The 20,071-nt window shown below is 41.6% G+C and overlaps 1 protein-coding gene across 2 annotated transcripts in view; it reads right to left on the bottom strand.

Annotated features, from left to right (window-relative positions):
- Positions 1-20,071, bottom strand: part of ATRN (attractin) — a gene marked incomplete at its 5' end in the record, with an annotated part of 161,092 nt that overhangs the window by 8,761 nt on the left and 132,260 nt on the right. For both annotated transcript variants that reach the window (XM_081096813.1, XM_081096814.1), the window contains 3 exons: positions 914-1,021; positions 2,826-2,904; positions 11,174-11,235. In XM_081096813.1, coding sequence (XP_080952939.1) covers positions 914-1,021; positions 2,826-2,904; positions 11,174-11,235 — 249 coding nt within the window. The remainder of the gene's footprint in view (positions 1-913; positions 1,022-2,825; positions 2,905-11,173; positions 11,236-20,071) is intronic.

Consider the following 20,071-nt stretch of genomic DNA (forward strand, 5'->3'; position numbering starts at 1 on the left):
TCAGATTCATCTTCCAGTTCAAAAGTTCTGTCCTCATTTATGTCTGATTTGCTGTTTGACATGTAAACTGAGTTATTTAAAAAATTTCTACTACTATACTTTCCATTTCTAACAGTTACATTTGGTTGTTTTTCAGATCTGCTTGGCCATTCTTGACTCTCGTGGCTTCCTCATTGTTATGATTCCATCTTTTATTTCTTTAAACATTTCATACATAGCTATATTATATCCTTTAGCTATCAATTCAGACATTTGAAGTCCTGTCTAAATCCACCTGCTGACTCTTATCATGAAATGTGCCTCTCTTGTCTTTGGGAATCACTTTAGGTTCTGGTTTTGGTTCATGACTTGTTCTTTCTTGGAAAAGGAAAAGGAGAATGGTCCCTGAAAATAATACCTACTTCCTGTGAGCTCAGTCATGTTTTAATAGTATATTTTATGCAGGATATATGGCTGTTTTACTAATGTATCTGAAATATTTCATCATTTTGTTAAAAGAGAAATTTCTTTTACTTTCCTCATCAGTTTTGGGGGAAGGAGTCAGAAATATTTACTTTACACAGTATTCATAGTGAATTATGATTCTGTCCCTTTAAAAACAAATCCCTCCAAATACTTATAATGAACAATGGTTCAATTTTTCAAGTTTTAAAATATTATGCCATAGAATATCAGACAAATCATTTATATTTTAAAATCCCTTAAACATGAGACTGCTTAGTGACATGAATCAAAGACTGGAAAACAAAAGCAAAAGAATACAACTTTGGTGTGCTGGCTTATTGTAAAAAAGAAAGAGAGAAGAAAACAAGAGGCCACACATTAAAGTTCTCTCTCTTTCTCAGGTTTCCCCAACTCAGAAGCATGAATTTTGACAAATTAAGTTATAGGGAGTTTGTAATCACATTCTCACCTTTATAGTTCCCCCAATAAGATCAGGAGGCTCTTCATCTGTTTCCAAGGCAACATTTACAGAGGCAAAGGGACGACTGGCCATCTGCTGCATCTCTCGCAGAAGTTGCTGATGAGTAAAACAGCAAGCATTACTGCAATGAGTACTGAGGGGATTTTATTAAAGAATACTACATAATTAAAATATCCCATCCTCCCTGATTCAAACAAATAAAACCCCAAATATTTTTAAAATAGTCAGGGAAAGCTGGACAGAGACCATGTACTAGTTAACATTAGGAATTATTAAATCCTGTTGGATGTGGTAACAGCATTGTCATTATATTATAGAAAAAATCCTTACTGTATATGTATGTATGTGTATGTGTGTGTGTGTGTGTGTGTGTGTGTATATATGTATATATATATATATATACACGCATATACACACACACAAACACACACACACACACACACTCACACACACTTTAGTATGGATGTAATGTCACAATACCTGCTGTTAAATACATAAATGATATAGCTCTACTTCATATATATATTTGGTTAATCCTCACCTGAGGACGTTTTCCCATTGATTTTTAGAAAGAGTGGAAGGGAGGGGGAGAGACAGAGAGAAACATCAATGTGAGAGAGACACATGGATTGGTTGCCTCTCCCATGCACCGACCAGGGTGGGACTCAAACCTGCAACTCAGGTATGTGCCCTTGACCAGGAATTGAACCTACAACCTTGGTGTATCAGGACAATACTCTACTTGACTGAGCTACCTGGCCAAAGATGATTTAGGACTCTTAAATTTCCCATCATATCCTTTGCTCTGGAACACTTTATATGTTTTAAAAATAATTTTCGTATGTATCTATGGAGGAATAGAATATTAGTATCTCCATGAACTCATCTTAAAATAGAAATTCCTTGGGTCTAATGACCTTTGTGGAGAGAGTAATATTTTGACAAGTTTTCAATTCCTTCTTCCCTGGTTACTAGTTTATTGTGGCTCTTACTTTTTTCTTACGCCATTTGGATGACTTGAATTTTTTCAGAACATTGTACAATTCATTGGGATTTTAAGATATCCTAGTAACAGAGCTATTAAAGAATCCTCTGAATATGTTACCGACTGATTTTTAAAATAATAAAGAGGATGCAACATTTATCTCTATGATAACATTACCTTTACATGGGTCAGAAAAAGTGTCATGCCCCCAGGAAGAGGCCCATATTCTGGAACCTATCTCAACCCCATTATACACACTAATGTTCTATGATCAATGCTGAGTGCTTGTGAATTTTGGTTTTAGATACTCCCATTCTCTTCCAAATCTTGCTTACAGATCAATTTTTATATAGAAAAAGGCACAACTACATACAGAAAACAAAGCACATGTAAGGTGAGGTCTCAGTGCATTTTCATAAGCAACAATGCAATAGACCTGATGACCAGAAGGCAGAGTATTAACAAGTGAAAGTTACAATAAACAAAGTTCTTATGTTGTAATTTTTAATGAAGTGTATTTATTTGATTTGTCTACTGTAAATATTTGTTTGACTTCTTTTGCAACGGAGCTCTGGAAATAAATCAAGCTTCATAAAAAAATAAAATTCAAGCAAAAATTTAATTAAATACACATTTATCCTTCCTTGAAATATGAGAAATTCTTAGATCTCCAGGATTGGTAGGATGGGTAAAACTGGCACCTGTTTAAGTCAATACTAGAGTTTCCTTTTAGAAAGCTGAGATCATGTGGGGCAGAATCAATGACATTTTATATAGCAGTAATTGGAGTCTACTGGCCATCCGTGAATATGTCCATCAATTATCACAAAATAGCTAATGCTGACTTGTTTAAGAAAAATGTGTAGAAAGGAACAGCTCTCACAAGCATTCATTAATCTTTGTCCTGAGGCTTACCTCTCTGCGCCTGGAGGCCCAACAACTTTGTTTGATCTTCCAAACCACAGCAGCCACCAGGAGCAAAGAGAGGAAACAACTGTGAGAAAGGAAAGTACCAAATTATTATCCCAGCCCCCAGAATCAGCACCATTGTCTCCATATTCCAGGCCAGATAGGGAAACAATCGCCCAAATACCACCCCAAGCTCCTCTCTGATGAGTAATCACAACCATGTTCCGGTTCATAGGAAAGCAAAGTGTGAGGGGCTTCAATAAGCTGAGCTTCAGACCTTTCAGACTGTACAGTCCCCACAAGATGCTCGGAGAGACCCTGACCTCCTACTGGACCTTTAATGGAATGGCTTATCCCAAATAAGGAAAATAATTCTAACAAAATTATGACAGATAATAAGTATGCTATTTAATAAAAATTAATAAATGTTCACTGTAAGGTATAAAAATAGGAGAGAAGTTAATTTTTAAAATAACTTTTTATAAGGAAGAAGTAAATATAGAAGAAACAAACTTATGTGTAATAATATATATTCAATTATATTTTTACAAAGTAAATGCATACATTTTTGTAAAGTAAAATGATCATTTCCAAGCTAACAACTTTCTTAAAAGTACCAGGAGAGACTAACTCCCAGTGGTCACGTAACTGCAGGTAATTTCAGTGTCCTCCCAACTGTAAACCAGGCACTCAGTGGTTTGAAAAGCTACTGTGATAGCAGAGAACTAACTTCTGATAAAAGGATTAAGGAGCTGAACAAATACACCACTAAAGTAACTGCTAAAGTAATTTAAAAACTGGTGTTCTTCCAGCTGGTGTGGCTCAGTGCTTGAACATGGACCCAGGATCCAAGAGGTCACCGATCTGATTTCCAGGCAGGGCATATGCCCAGATTGCAGGCTTGATTCCCAGTAGGGGACCTGCAGGAGGCAGCTGATCAATGATGTTTCTATCTCTCTATCCCTCCCGCTTCCCCTCTCTCTAAAAAAATTTAAAAAAAAGTAAAATCAATAAAACATATTAAAAACAACAACACCGGTGTTTTCACTCACTAACTTGTAAAAGGGCTTGCTACTGAGTTTTGTCCTGAGTGTTATACACAGACATCATGGCTCTTGGCCCGTGCCATCAGATACCCGCTTGCTGAGCTTGGTGTTTGCAGGATGGGGTTGGTTTCGTGAAAAGCAGCCTCAGTGCACCCAAGTACTGACCCCAAGGCAGACCTCCCAGGCTGGCTGGAAAAGGGCACTCTAATATGTTAGGATGATTGAACTTTGGCCTTTTCACAAAAAGAAACTTCAAAGTTCTGACATCTCACCACTTTCCCAAGATGCACAAGCATGGAGACCCCTCCGGGGTAACCTAACAGAAAGTAAGGGGCTCCGGAGTCATCACCCAGGGGAGAGCCTTCAATTCCTTGTCTGCTGGCCCTCTTGGCTGTCCTGACACTGCTGGTCCTTCCTCCTCCCTGACAGTCTGTTTTCGTTTTTGTATAAATACTTTACTGGGCCAGGCCCTGCCCGAGGCTCCTGGAATACATTGACCAATAGAACAAAAGCCCACTGTTCCCATGGAGTTCACATTCCAGGATGTGGAGACAAACAGTAAGCAACACAGAAAACAAAAACCACATAAAAGGGCATGTCAGGAGGTAGGAACTGCTACAGAAGAAAAGGTGATAGGGTAAGGGGATTCCGAGTGCCAGTGACATTCTAAAGCAGAATGGTCACAGGAGCCTTACTTCTTGAGAAGGTGATACGTGAGCAAAGACTTGGAGGCGGTGTGGGAGATGGAGTCATCAGCATGCATATGGCATTTGAAGTAATCAATCTGGATGAGGTCACCAAGGGATTGAATACAAATATATAAGAATGTCCTAGGGGACATCCGTACATTGAAAATTTGGGGGGAAAAGAAAGAAGCAATAAAAGAGTCTGAGAAGAGTAACTTCAGTCTTTTTTGGTTTCCCCGCATAATATTGTTTTTATTCTAACATAAACACAGGGAGGCGGCAAATCCACATGGAAGGGATGAAGCAAATGAGAACAGCACCTAAGTGGGTCAAGACACTGTTGATGCAGCTGAGTACAGGGCTGGCGTCTGCAGTGAGGACCCTAGTGTCACTACAGAACCATTGGGAGGGCAGCCCCACGGACGCTCAGAAAGCCCCTTCTTCCCCAAGCCTGAGGCTTCTGTCTTCAATGCCGACCAGTTGAAAACATCAACAACCCGGTGCCTTCCACCTGTTCCAGCTTTCAGAAGTGACACAAACAGCACATCAACATATAGTGATTGTCCCTCAAAGCTGATACATGTATGATTCCTTCCAGGGTAATACCAACGATGGAGAATTGACTAGCTATTTCAATAAAGGTGGCGCTTGCCAATACTCCTCCCTTCGTTTTTCCTACCACTAACTTGGCTACAGATGGGGCTGCGACTCAGTGTTCATCCTACTACAGTCTCTTTTATAATGTTTTTCTACATTTTTCCATACAAATGCAATTTAAAGAAACGTATCATGAAAAATTTCAAACACAGAAACAGAACCATCTAGTGAATTCCTATGTGCCCATTACTTAATCTTGACAATATTAACATGTTGCCAATGTCATTCAAAGATCATTCTTAAAGAAGTGTATTTCTTTCAATACTAGGTCACTGACCCAGGCTAGGTGTCCCTTACTTCCTGTCAGCTCTGTACCTAAGGAGAAGCCCAGAATCCTTCAGCATTTTTGTTCTCTACCTGCCCCTGTCTATCAGAGGCTGAGGCTTCTCAAAAATCCTGGTCAACTTGTTCTGGTAAAATATTTTCTTCCTCGTGTTCATGAAAAGGACTCTATTCTTAGCTAAAAACTCACTATTCCTAGTTCTTAAACAAAATCCAGAAAAAACAAAGTCTGGATTCTTTCCCAGAAGGGAGAAGTGATGAAAACACCACCAGTGGTCCCTGATCAATGCTGATGGTGATCACCAGCAGTGACTAATCCTCACTGGTTAGTACTTGACAGCAGGGTCATCTCATGAGCACACCTGCTAATTTAAGTTACTGAGTTAGCACAGCCTCTGTATCCCCTTAAATGCAGGCCATCAACCAGCACCACTAGCTTTTCTCCCTCAGAGAAGTTGGTGACTATGGCTCCTCATAAATGCACTTTTCCTAAAGGTCTAGTTTACTTTCCACATATATTTGAGCCTAGATGCAGAGGTGTGTGTGTGTGTGTGTGTGTGTGTGTGTAGGGGTGAACAAAAGATACAGTGTCCTGCTCTGTTGAAGCTTAGAGTCTAACTGAGGACACAGATCTTAAGCAAGTAAAAAATTACGAGAAGTACCATGATGAAAAATAATATGATTGTGTGGGAAAGAAGATCAAGGGCAGACAATTTACTTTGGGGGTTCCAGGATAGAATCTTGGAGGAAATGACACAGTGTACGATTTGAAAGATAAGTACGGCATAATAAACAGCTTTACTTGTAATAACCCAAACTGGAAACAACTCAATGTCCATCAAGGGTAAACAGATAAGCAAATTGTGGTTTATATTTACATATAATATTACTCAGCATTAAAAAGAAGGGAGTTATATTTTTATTTGAAATCTTTAAAAAATACATCTTTACTAGTTTTTAGGTAAGAAGCAATTATACAAATCAGAAGGGTATAATAAAAGTCTTTCTGAGTCTGAACGACCTATTTTCTATAACAGATCTGTTGAGATGTAATTCAGTAGCATCTTTTATAGGCTAACTAGAGGCCTGGTGCATGAAATTCATGCACGAGTAGGGTCCCTAGGCCTGGCCAGCAATCAGGGCCAACCAGGGCCTTCTGGCTGCCGGCTGCGGCCCTTCCTTCATTCCACACCACCCCCTGGTGGTCAGCGCACGTCACAGTGAGCGATCGAACTCCCAAGGGCACAATTTGCATATTAGGCCTTTATATAGAGAGAAGATGGTGACTCATGAGAGGAAAGGACCTAAATTGCTTCAGGATGGAGGAGGCTGGTTGCCAGAAAAAACAATCATGTGATTTGGGGTTGGAACCTCAGGGGAGGAGAGAGGGGCAGAAGACTGAGTTCAATCACTAAAGACAAGTAATTTCATCAATCATGCCTGTGTAATGCAAACTTGAAAAAAACAAATGTGGAATGAGGTTTGGGAGCTGGTGGGCCAGTGAAGAGATTGAGGTGCTGGGAGGCTGTCATGACCAGATAGGGCATGGAAACTCTGTCTTCTCCTCCGACCCCCATCCCTTGCCTATACATCTCTTCCATTTGGCTGTTCCTGAGTTGTATTCTTTGTAATAAAACTGTAATTTTAAGCACAGTGCTTTCCTGAATCATTTTAGAAAACTGTCAAATCTAAGGGGAGTGTTCATCGGAACCCTCAAGTTAGCAGTTGGCCAGGCAGAAGTGGGGGTAGAGCGGGGACCCATTTGTAGTTGATATCTGAAGTGGGGGCAGTCTTGTCAGACCGAGCCTTGCACCCAGGGGGTCTGCGCTAACTCCAGGGAGTGCCCAAACCAAAATGAATTGCAGGATACCTAGTTGGTGTCAGACAACTGGTTGTTGTTGGGAAAAACCAAGCAATGAATCAAAGTAGACAAGTGGAGGGTAGGGAGAAGTGTGTTCTAGAAAGAAGGAATACGTTTTCATAGGCTGGGAGGCGGAAAAGAACCGGTGCTTTGGAAGAAACAGGAGGTGACAATGTAGTGGGATCACAGAGGGCAGCATAAAGTAAGGAGAATATCAACAGTGAGAGGCTGAGCAGAACAGGTTGTTCAGGAAGGGAGGCCAAGAAGGAGTGGCCTCAGGGCCGAAAGGGATCCCAGAGGGCATGAAGAGTCTCACAAAAGGGTAATCAGTTGGATACCTTTAAATTTGGCAAAAGAGATGTGCTAACTGCCCTCAATAACAACAACTTAGTTGGGATTGGGGATAGAAGACATTGGAAAGGGATAAAAGGTAAAAAAAATGGGCTCCAAGCCCAGATTCCATAGATATGAGAAGGAAGGGGGCTCCAAGGAAGAGTCCCCATTTCTGCCTGTGCTGAGCAATGGAAGACAGCAGCTAAGGCAGTGAGCTCTGGTCCTGAGGCTGGAGAAGCCATTCAGAAGACAAACTAACAGTACATCCCACCTAGGAGCACATTCTGCCCCTACTCCACACTCACTGGAGGCTGTGACAGACAGAAACAGCATTCACACACAGGCAATGTGGAATCTTCCACACAACCAAAAATCAGACAGTGGGAGGAAAACCAACAGTGTGAAAGAGTGGCACCAAATAACACATAAAAGAAAAAAAATCCAAAATCTGAGGAGACAAAGTAAGACTTCAAAATAAAATATTAATCTCACAAATGAATATGAAAGGAAACTGCATTCACAAAATCAAAACAGGTTATAAGAAAAATGTATTAGAAAGGCACGAAAAACATTAAAAATGTATTGGAAATAAAAGAAATGAATGCAACTCTGGATTAAATTAACAAACTGGAAAAGATTGCTGAGGAGCTCACCCAGAATGCAGGGCAAAAGGAAAATCAGGGTTCAGTTAAGAAATATAGAGCAGACACAGAATCCCCTCACTCATCTAACAGAGAATTCCACAATTCAAGCAAATAGAATTAGAGACAGGAAGCAGTGCACCAGGCGCAGCAGGTGGAAGGGTCCTCGGGCAGACATCTCCAAGGGAAACAAACTAAGAGAGTGCCTTGCCTGGTGGTATTTGACCAAACTGAGAGTCTTTTCAGTTCTGTCAGAGTACAGGATAAATCAGAAGTAGCTACATAGAAAACCAAACAATTAAAAAACCAATTCAGAGTGATCCTCCATCCAAGAAATGGGGATGTATATGTAGAGTTCAATTCATCTGTGAAGGAGCTTTATGGTTATCATCCTATCTAATAATAGAGAAATATGCAAATTGACCATACCCCCAAATGCCTCCCATTGGCTAATCAGGGTGATATGCAAATTAATTGCCAATCAAGATGGCAGCCGGCAGCCAGGCAGCTGAAGTGAACAGGAGGCTTGCTTGCTCCAGTGATGGAAGAAGCCAAGGTTCCCCGCCTGCCACTGCCGGCTTCTGAGCTGCAGTCTAAGCAACAATGTTACAATTATAGAAGCTAAACAAGCTCCAGAGACCTGCTTTCAGCTAGCCGGGCCTCTGAGCTTAGAGCGGCAGTGATGGCAACAGTGTTTCAATTATAGAAGCCAAACAAACTCCAGATACCTGCTTTCAGCAGCCGAGGCCTCAAGCTGGAGCTGGCCTCAGAGCTAAAGCCAGCTCTCAGTTCCAGTGACAGCCATAGAAAGTAAATAAATCCCAGAATAAAAAAAAGAAAAAAGAAAAAAAGTCGAGGCTGGGAGCTTCAGTCACCCGCCAGCCTGAAAACGGCCCTCAGCTCCTCACCCAGACTGGCCAGGCACCCCAGTGGGGACCCCCACCCTGAAGGGGGTGTGACCAGCTGCAAACAGCCATCATCCTCTCATCCAGGCTGGCCAGGCAGCCCAGTGGGGACCCCCCACCCTGAAGGGGGTGTGACCAGCTGCAAACAGCCATCAGCCCCTCATCCAGGCTGGCCAGGCACCCAAGCGGGACCCCCACCCTGATCCGGGACACCCTTCAGGGAAAACCAGCCGGCCCCCACCCATGCACCAGGCCTCTATCCTATATAGCAAAAGGGTAATATGCAAACTGACCCTAACAGCAGAAGGACTGGGAATGACTGGTCACTATGACACACACTGACCACCAGGGGGCAGACGCTCAATGCAGGAGCTGCCCTCTGGTGGTCAGGGCGCTCTCACATGGGAAGAGCTCTGCTCAGCCAGAAGCCAGGCTGATGGTTGCCAGTACAGCGGTGGTGGTGGGAGCCTCTCCTGCCTCCTCAGCAGCGCTAAGGATGTCTGACTGCAGTTTAGGCCTGCTCCCCGCTGGCAAGTGGACATCCCCTGAGGGCTGCCGGGCTGCCAGAGGGATGTCTGATTGCCATCTTAGGCCCAATCCCCCGGGGAGTGGGCCTAAGCCAGCAGGTGGTCATCCCCTGAGGGGTCCCAGACTGCGAGAGGGCACAGGGCGGGCTGAGGGACCCCTCCTGCCCCCGAGTGCACAAATTTTTGTGCACTGGGCCTCTAGTATATAATAAAAGAGGGATATGCTAATTAGTCACAACATGGTATGCTAATTAATCACGATCAGTATGTAAATGGACCATCACTCAAACACACAAGATGACCACCACAAGATGGCCGGCAGGGGAGGGCAGTTGGGGGCAATTGGGCCAGCAGGGGAACATTTAGGCGTCGATCAGGCTGGCAGGGAGCGGTTAGGGGTGATCAGGCTGGCAGGCAGAAGTGGTTAGGGGCAATCAGGTAGGCAGATAGGCAAGTGGTTGGGAGCCAGCAGTCCTGGATTGTGAGAGGGTGGTCTGACTGCCTGTTTAGGCCTAATCCCTGTAGGATCCCTGTGGGATCGTGCCTAAACGGGCAGTCAGACATTCCTCGAGGGGTCCCAGATTGGAGAGGGTGCATGAGGGACACCCCCTCCCCCCGTGCACGAATTTCGTGCACTGGGCCTCTAGTAACAACATAAACAGAGATGATTGATGTAGCCAAGCACTGTGACGTACTATACTGAATGGGAGGAAGGGATTATATATGTTTTTGTGGTGTGGGGGAGTTGCTGGGTGAGGTAATCTAAGGTAATAAAGACGTCTTCAGTAGGCCATCAAAAGATAACCGAACTGAAAAATCAAGAAACAGAGTAAGCCTGGATAAGTGAAAAACAGCTAAAGCCGTTTAAATTGGGGAAAAGGGAGGGGTTGAAAGGTGGGGGGCAGGATGCTGCTGCTTTCTCTTATAAGCACTGTATCACTTGTCTTTTCCAGTTATGTGTATATAGTATTTTCATAAAAATAAAATTTAAAAAACTATAATAAAAAAATTCCAAGGGCTTAACAAGTCATTTTAGCTTTAAAACTCTGGATAATCACCTGAATCATTTCTTGAACATAAGGAAGCATATATATAGCACACCCCAGTAATCATTAATTATTGTTTCAATCCCAAATTCTCTTCATATAAAGAGCCAAATTATCTCCATTTTAGTATAGGGTACATGAAAAGCTGCCTCAAAAAAGCCAGAACATGCCAAGCAAATGTTTTCATTTTATCAGATGAGACTGACTTTACACTACTGTTACTGACATGTAACTTTTCAGGAAATAAATATAATTAGTTTGGTCTGTTGTGCAAACTCAGGATTATTCATTTATTTTTCATGAGCTGATAATTAATAGAATTAAGTACCTCAATCGAAAGAACAGATATAGTTTGTATGAGTGAAATTACCTGAAAAAAGTCACGAAGAACTGTACCAGGTCCATAAAATTGCTGTGCTGGGAGAAGGCAATCTGTGGCAGAGAAACAGCAGTGTGATTAGGTGGTTATAAAACTGCACCATTAACTCAGTCTTTTTGGTTCAATAGTTAAGCTGAAAACATACTTTCAATTCTAAACAAGAGATTAATGTAATTTTTTTCACTTGAGGAAAAGTGCCTCATCCCTTTAGTTCCTTCTCTTGTTTAACTGCCAACCCAAAAGTAATACAGCAGGTCCTCCAATAACGTTTTGTCCTTATAACGTTGATGAGATGCCACAGGAACTTAACTCTTGTTTCTATCAATTAGACTACGGTCACATTGGTTTTGTTATATGTTGTTTTGCGTAAGTCACAGAATCCATCAATGACATTGAGCACTTACTGTAGTCTGAGGCTTCCACAACCTCCTCCGTGGTTCTGCTCATGACAACAAACCCAAGGTCTTAGAGGCTGAATCTGAAGACCTCACACTAATGACAGGCAAGTCAGTTTGCTTGCTACCTCCTGTGCCTTCATCCAGACAAAATACTCGGCTGGTTTGCTTCCAATTCCAATTCTTGATATACAGTGTGGAGGGCAGCCTCATCTCATGCCCCTCATTCCTTTGACATTTATGTGCTCAGTATGTACTCATTTCAGGATAATGTCTTTTTTTAACCATATCTCAAATCTTACTATACTGAGTATCACCTGACAATCAACATACCATCAGTTGGAATTTAAATAATTTCATTATACAGTGAATAGTCTTTATAGCAAGAATATAAAATATCCAGTGTAGTTAATCAAAACCACTGTCTAAAAGAGGCATTCTTTTGTGTCTATTAAGAAAAAACACTGCCAATTAAACTATGTTAAAATGCTTTTAAAATCATTAACTGTAAGATTCACCTTGATTTCAGATATTAGAATATGAAAAAATGTGCACCTCAGGATTTATTACTAAGTATAACAATCATGTCCTTATTATCTGCAGTACTCACCAACTATTATGGTGTATTACCTGCTTTTTTTTTTTTTTAGGGGAACAGAGCCCTCCTTGAAGAGAGAATGATACTATAGACAAAACAATCTAATAAAGAGGGAATATGCTAATTGACTGCCCCACTGTCACAAAGATGGTGGCGCCCACAGACAATAAGGAGGGAATATGCTAACTGACTGCCCTGCCTCAAAGATGGCGGCACCCAGAGCCAATAAGGAGGGAATATGCTGACTGCCCCGCCCTCAAAGATGGCAGTGCCCACAGCCAATAAGGTGGGAATATGCTGACTGCCCCGCCCTCAAAGATGGCAGTGCCCACAGCCAATAAGGTGGGAATATGCTAACTGACTGCCCCACCCTCAAAGATGGTGGTGCCCACAGCCAATAAGGTGGGAATATGCTGACTGCCCCGCCCTCAAAGATAGCAGTGCCCACAGCCAATAAAGTGGGAATATGCTAAATGACTGCCCTGCCCTCAAAGATGCAGCTCCCACAGCCAATAAGGAGGGAATATGCTAATTGACTGCCCCACCCTCAAAGATGGTGGTGCCCACAGCCAATAAGGTGGGAATATGCTGACTGCCCCGCCCTCAAAGATAGCAGCGCCCACAGCCAATAAAGTGGGAATATGCTAAATGACTGCCCTGCCCTCAAAGATGCAGCTCCCACAGCCAATAAGGAGGGAATATGCTAATTGACTGCCCCACCCTCAAAGATGGTGGTGCCCACAGCCAATAAGGTGGGAATATGCTGACTGCCCCGCCCTCAAAGATAGCAGCGCCCACAGCCAATAAAGTGGGAATATGCTAAATGACTGCCCTGCCCTCAAAGATGCAGCTCCCACAGCCAATAAGGAGGGAATATGCTAATTGACTGCCCCGCCCTCAAAGATGCAACACCCACAGCCAATAAGGAGGGAATATGCTAATTGACTGCCCCGCCCTCAAAGATGCAGCACCCACAGCCACAAGATGGCAGTGCCCAGTCCCCTCAGCCCTGCTGGGCCCACAGTCAGGTGGGCCCAGCCACTCTGCTTGCCTGCCTCCAGAGTCCCCCAGTCCCCTCAGTCCCCCAGCCGCCCAGGGCCTGCACAAGGCACAGGCAAGCCTCGGATGGTGGCTGCCCAGCCGCGGCTTGCACTGCCGGCAGTGGCAGCAGCAGAGGTGTGATGGGGCGTCGCCTTCCTCTGACAACCAGGTCGCCTCCCGCCCTGAGGGCTCCCGGACTGTGAGAGGGGGCAGGCCAGGCAGAGGAACCCTCACTCCAGTGTATGAATTTTCATTCACTGGGCCTTTAGCTATTGAATAACTGAATAAGTGTTATAGTATAGACAATATGTATGACAATCAAAGAAGTAAATGATTTTTACTAATCTCGCCAACCCCTTATCTCTGTCAGGAAGCAACTCACATCCTGCAGTAATGCAAGGAAAGTGCTACACCCAGGCCCTAGAACAACAGCAACACAATGCTTTGCACTCTTTTTTAATGATTTTATAGAGAGGGAGAGAAAGAAACATTAATTGGTTGCCTACCACAGCGGCCCCGACCGGGAATTAAACCTGCGACCTTGGTATGTGCCCTGACCAGGAATCGAACCTGCCACCTTTTGGTGTAAGGGACGATGCTCCAACCGAGCCACACTAGCCAGGGCTATGCTTTGCACTCTTTTAATAGCCAGACTCAGAGAGGCAGAAGAGGTTTCCTCTGTTTGCCTTTTTGATGGTATTATTTTCTTTTTGATATTCCATAAATAAAGTTCCAATACTACCTCTTCAGACCATAGAATATTATGGGCATAGAATCTGAATATTTTGTAGCCTTAGATTAAAAGAAACCCACATCCTTTGTTTTTCCTTCATTTACTACAGTAACACATATCAAATAAGGCTCCCTAAGAATATGGCAATAGCCTGGCCACCGTGGCTCGGTGGATGAGCATTGACCTATGAACCAGGAGGTCACAGTTCAATTCCCGGTCCTGGCACACGCCTGGGTTGCAGGCTCGATCCGGAGCAGGGATGTCCAGGAGGTAGCCAATCAATGATTCTCTTTCATCATTGATGTTTTTCTCTCTCCCCCTTCCTCTCTGAAATTAATAAAAAGATATTTAAAAAAAAGAATATGGCTATAGTCCTCACATAAAAGCATTTAAATAAGATTGGAGTAGGACAATTATATTAATGAAGTTATTATATAAACAAAGTTATTTAATCTTAAGGGATGAAAATTCCAGGATATACTACATAAAGAAGCAGAAGGAAACATATTCTAGTCCAGGGGTGGGCAACCTTTTTGTGAGTGCGTGCCAAAACCAGCAAAATCTCTGACTCAAAATTCTTCTGCGTGCCAACCCTAATTTTTTGAGAACATGTTATGCCTACTTGATATCTCTTAAGGTATACGTATGTGAAGAACCTTGAAGAAATAATAAAATTCATTCGAGCGACAAAGACACAGCATATGATGATGAAAAATACATTTATTTTTTAATGTATACATGTACACTGATATTCTCACAGAAAACATTATGACTCTGTTTGATAATATCAGTGGGACTTTTGCTGCTGCATCACTGATGACAGAGATTTCACATCAGGTTTATATTTCGTGACCTTCAGAGATATGCACGAGCTACTACTTTCATCCGTCAGGCTACTCCTATTATGAGACTTAACAAAATTCATCACTGAGAACAAAGAATCACAAGCATATGTGGATGAAAACATGAAGAGTAATGCTGTTGCAAAGTTTTTTTGTTTTTGTTTTTTAAATTCTTTATTAGTTAAGGTATTACAAATGTGTTCTCATCCCCCCCTTAACCCCAAACCTCCCCCCCCCACCACTGTCTCATTCCCCTGTTGTCTGTGTCCATTGGTTTGGCTTATATGGGTGCATACAAGTCCTTCGGTTGATCTCTTCCCCTTACCCCCTCCCTCCCCTACTTTCCTTCTGGGGATTGATAGTCTGATCGCTGTTTCTCTGTCTTTGGATCTGTCCCTGTTCATCAGTCTATGTTGTTCTCTATAATCCACAAATGAGTGAGATCATATGGTATTTATCTTTCTCTGACCTGCTTATTTCACTTAGCATAATGCTCTCCAGTTCCATCCATGCTGTTGCAAAAGGCAAGAGTTCCTTCTTTTTTACCGCAGCATAGTATTCCATTGTGTAGATGTACCACCGTTTTCTAATCCACTCATCTGCTGATGGCCACTTAGGCTGTTTCCAAATCTTAGCTATGGTGAATTGTGCTACTATGAACATAGGGGTGCATATATCCTTTCTGATTGGTGTTTCTGGTTTCTTGGGATATATTCCTAGAAGTGGGATCACTGGGTCAAATGGGAGTTCCATTTTTAGTTTTTTGAGGAAGCTCCATACTGTTCTCCACAGTGGCTGCACCAGTCTGCATTCCCACCAGCAGTGCAGGAGGGTTCCTTTTTCTCCACATCCTCTCCAACACTTGTTTGTTGATTTGTTGATGATAGCCATCTGACAGGTGTGAGATGATACCGCATTGTCATTTTGATTTGCATCTCCCGTATAATTAGTGACTTTGAGCATGTTTTCATATGTCTTTCGGCCTTCTGTATGTCCTCTTTCGAAAAGTGTCTATCTAGATCCGTTGCCCATTTTTTTTTTATTGGATTGTGTATCTTCCTATTATTAAGTTTCATGAGTTCCCTGTAAATGTTGGAGATTAAACCCTTATCGGTGATATCATTGGCAAATATGTCCTCCCATGTAGTGGGTCTTCTTGTTGTTTTGTTGATGGTTTCCTTTGCTGTGCGAAAGCTTTTTATTTTGATGTAGTCCCATTTGTTTATTTTCTCTTTAGTTTCCATTGCCCTAGGAGCATTATCAGAGAAGAAATCCCTTTGGCATTTGTTTGCGATTTCGCTGCCTGTGGATTCCTCTAGTATTTTTATGGTTTCCTGTCTTATGTTTAAGTCTTTTATCCATTTTGAGTTTATTTTTGTGTATGGTGTGAGTTGGTGGTCTAGTTTCATCTTTTTGCATGTATCTGTAAAATTTTCCCAACACCATTTATTGAAGAGACTGTCTAGACTCCATTGTATGCTCTTGCCTCCTTTGTCGAATATTAATTGGGCATAGTGGTTTGGGTCGATTTCTGGGGTCTCTATTCTATTCCATTGATCTATATGTCTGTTCTTGTGCCAGTACCAAGCTGTTTTAAGAACAGTGGCTTTGTAATAAGTTTGATATCTGGTATTGATATCTCACCTACTTTGTTCTTCTTTCTCAGGACTGCCGCAGCTATTCGAGGTCTTTTTTTATTCCAGATGAATTTTTGGAACGTTCGTTCTAGATCTGTGAAATATGCCTTTGGTAATTTAATGGGGATTGCATTGAATCTATAGATTGCTTTGGGTAGTATGGACATTTTGATGATGTTGATTCTACCAATCCATGAACACGGTATGTTCTTCCATCTGTTTATGTCTTCCTCTATTTCTTTTTTCAGTGTCCTGTAGTTTTTTGCATATAAGTCTTTTACCTCCTTAGTTAAGCTTACTCCTAGGTATCTTAATTTTTTTGGTGCGATGGTAGATGGGATTGCTTTTTTAGTCTCACTTTCTTTAAGTTCATTATTGGTGTAAAGAAATGCCATGGATTTCTTGGCATTAATTTTGTATCCTGCTACATTGCCGAATTCATTTATTAAGTCTAATATTTTCTGGAATGGCATTCCAAGTCCTCAATAGTTTGTTTTCGACACTATTGAAATTGTTCTTCCCCTCTCTCGTCAATCCATGTCTATAGTCTTTAAGATAATTTATGTAAAATTATTTATTTATTTTAGATGCACCTACACTGAATTTATCTGAAAAATAAAAAAGTCGATATTAAGAAAAAAATTGTAAATGGAAGATTATAAGAGAGAGGGTTTAGCGTGCCAGCAAAACGTGTTTGGCATGTATGCCTGGGGTTGCCCACCCCTGTTCTAGTCCATTCAATTCTGCTTATAAAGTTTAATTTCTTAAAACATAGTATGTCCTCAGTGTTTACATTTAAAAGAAACCCATGAGATGCTTTTAATTATTGTGGGATGCCAAACGGTTTGGATGCCAATGGCACCCTCTGAGGATCTATCTATCAGTGTCCATGGATCTACGCCTCAGGGCAGCTCCCCCAGGGCTTGGTAAAGCAGGGTCACACCACATTCACATCCAATTTAAAGTCATAACAAGTCTATATAAGCTGGCTGCCACTGTGGCTGGTACCCAAGATTCACATTATTCTAAAAGGGGTCCTATTTTGTTGAATGTTTATCATCTAAGTCTCCACAGTTACAGGGTTTCCTAGGAAAGCAAAAGTCATCATATAAAAATGTTTATGGAAAGAAGCTCTCCCACTGCAGACACAGGGGACTCTCATAGCCAGTTAGCCTGGAGGTCAAATCACCCCCGGTATTGCCAACAACAATCAAGGCTTAACTACAACAAGACTGCGCACAAAGACCACTAGGGGGTGCACCAAGAAAGCATAAAAAATGAGGAGACAAAGAAACAGGACAAAACTGTCAATGGAGGATATTGAGTTCAGAACCACACTTTTAAGGTCTCTTAAGAACTGTCTAGAAGCCGCCGATAAATGTAGTGAGATCCTCAAGAAATCTAATGAGACCCTCGATGTTATGATAAAGAACCAACTAGAAATTAAGCATACACGGACTGAAATAACGAATACTATACAGACTCCCAACAGCAGACCAGAGGAGCGCAAGAATCAAGTCAAAGATTCAAAATGCGAAGAAGCAAAAAACACCCAACCGGAAAAGCAAAATGAAAAAAGAACCCAAAAATGCGAAGATAGTGTAAGGAGCCTCTGGGACAGCTTCAAGCGTACCAACATCAGAATTATAGGGGTGCCAGAAGATGAGAGAGAGCAAGATATTGAAAACCTATTTGAAGAAATAATGACAGAAAACTTCCCCCACCTGGTGAAAGAAATAGACTTACAGGTCCAGGAAGCGCAGAGAACCCCAAACAAAAGGAATCCAAAGAGGACCACACCAAGACACATCATAATTAAAATGCCAAGAGCAAAAGACAAAGAGAGAATCTTAAAAGCAGCAAGAGAAAGACAGTCAGTTACCTACAAGGGAGTACCCATACGACTGTCAGCTGATTTCTCAACAGAAACCATGCAGGCCAGAAGAGAGTGGCAAGAAATATTCAAAATGATGAATAGCAAGAACCTGCAACCAAGATTACTTTATCCAGCAAAGCTATCATTCAGAATAGAAGGTCAGATAAAGAGCTTCACAGATAAGAAAAAGCTAAAGGAGTTCATCACCACCAAACCAGTATTATATGAAATGCTGAAAGGTATCCTTTAAGAAGAGGAAGAAGAAGAAAAAGGTAAAGACACAAATTATGAACAACAAACATGCATCTATCAACAAGTGAATCTAAGAATCAAGTGAATAAATAATCTGGTGATCATAATAGAATCAGGGACATAGAAAGGGAATGGACTGACTATTCTTGGGGGGGAAAGGGGGGTGGGAGATGCGGGAAGAGACTGGACAAAAATCGTGCACCTATGGATGAGGACAGTGGGTGGGGAGTGAGGGCGGAGGATGGGGCGGGAACTGGGAGGAGGGGCGTTATGGGGGGGAAAAAGAGGAACAAATGTAATAATCTGAACAATAAAGATTTAAAATAAATAAATAAATAAATAAAGCTGGCCCAGAATAAAAAAAATAAAAAAATAAAAAAAAATAAAAATGTTTATGAACGGGTCAACCACTTAGAAACATCTCGCTCTGCTTAACACTCCACCCACTGTATTAGTCTTAATTGACTGTTTAATTTAATTGATAGAGTGATGAACTTATTGTCCAAACCAAAGTGCTGAGAGTGAAGGGAAGTGCAACAAGCATGAATTGGGCAGTGCCTACTCACAGATTGTGACATGCAAACCAACTGCAAAATCAATTTTGCAAAGATGAGATTTTAGTGAAAGTGCTGTTGGAGAACTGATCACATAAAACCACTGACAAAGATGGCAGAATTGTCAACTGAAGATGGATAAAGGATACAGATGTAAGCCCTTCAAAATACTCTTAATAGGACTGAGAGAGGATCTTGGGAAAACTGATGAAGCCCTTGTGACTATGTTTTTTTACTCATGCTGTGAAGTCACATGTGAAGAGGAAGACTGAACTCCAAGCACCCCTACACAACTGAAGCCACAACTCTATCTCCTTACCTTGTTTGATTTTTCTTCAGCCCTTATATGTGCATTTATTGATAGTCTTTTTCTTTCACTAGAAAATAAGATCCATGAGCACAGGGACTTTGCTGCTGATTACTATATCTTAGTGCCTCAAGCAAGATTGGCATGTAAGAGGTGCTTAATAAACATTTGCTGAATAAATATGATACTTGGAAAAATAATGACCTCACTTCCCCCATAATTCAGTAACATATGATTGAGTTTTCTTCTAAGAAGTGGCTCATGGTTGCATCCATAATTTAATTTTTTAAAAAATATTTTTATTGATTTCAGAGAGGAAGGGAGAGATAGAAACATCAATGACAAGAGAGAATCACTGACCAACTGCGTCCTGCATGCCCCCTACTGGGGACTGAGCCAGCAACCTGGGCATGTGCCCTGACTGGGAATCAAACCATGACCTCTTGGTTCATAGGTCAATGCTCAACCACTGAGCCATACCAGCTGGGCTAATTTATATTTTAACTATAAAATTAAAATAAACATTTTTTATACTTTTGAGTTCTATTTTTCAAGATGCTATCCCAATCAGACTTTTTCTTCATGATTATTATAAAAATGTTTAAATGTGTTTATGGACTTTTCTGATACTAAAAATGAGAATTTTTATAATAA

Source organism: Myotis nattereri (assembly GCF_964212035.1).
Source record: "Myotis nattereri genome assembly, chromosome: 8".
NCBI classification, from domain to species: domain Eukaryota; kingdom Metazoa; phylum Chordata; class Mammalia; order Chiroptera; family Vespertilionidae; genus Myotis; species Myotis nattereri.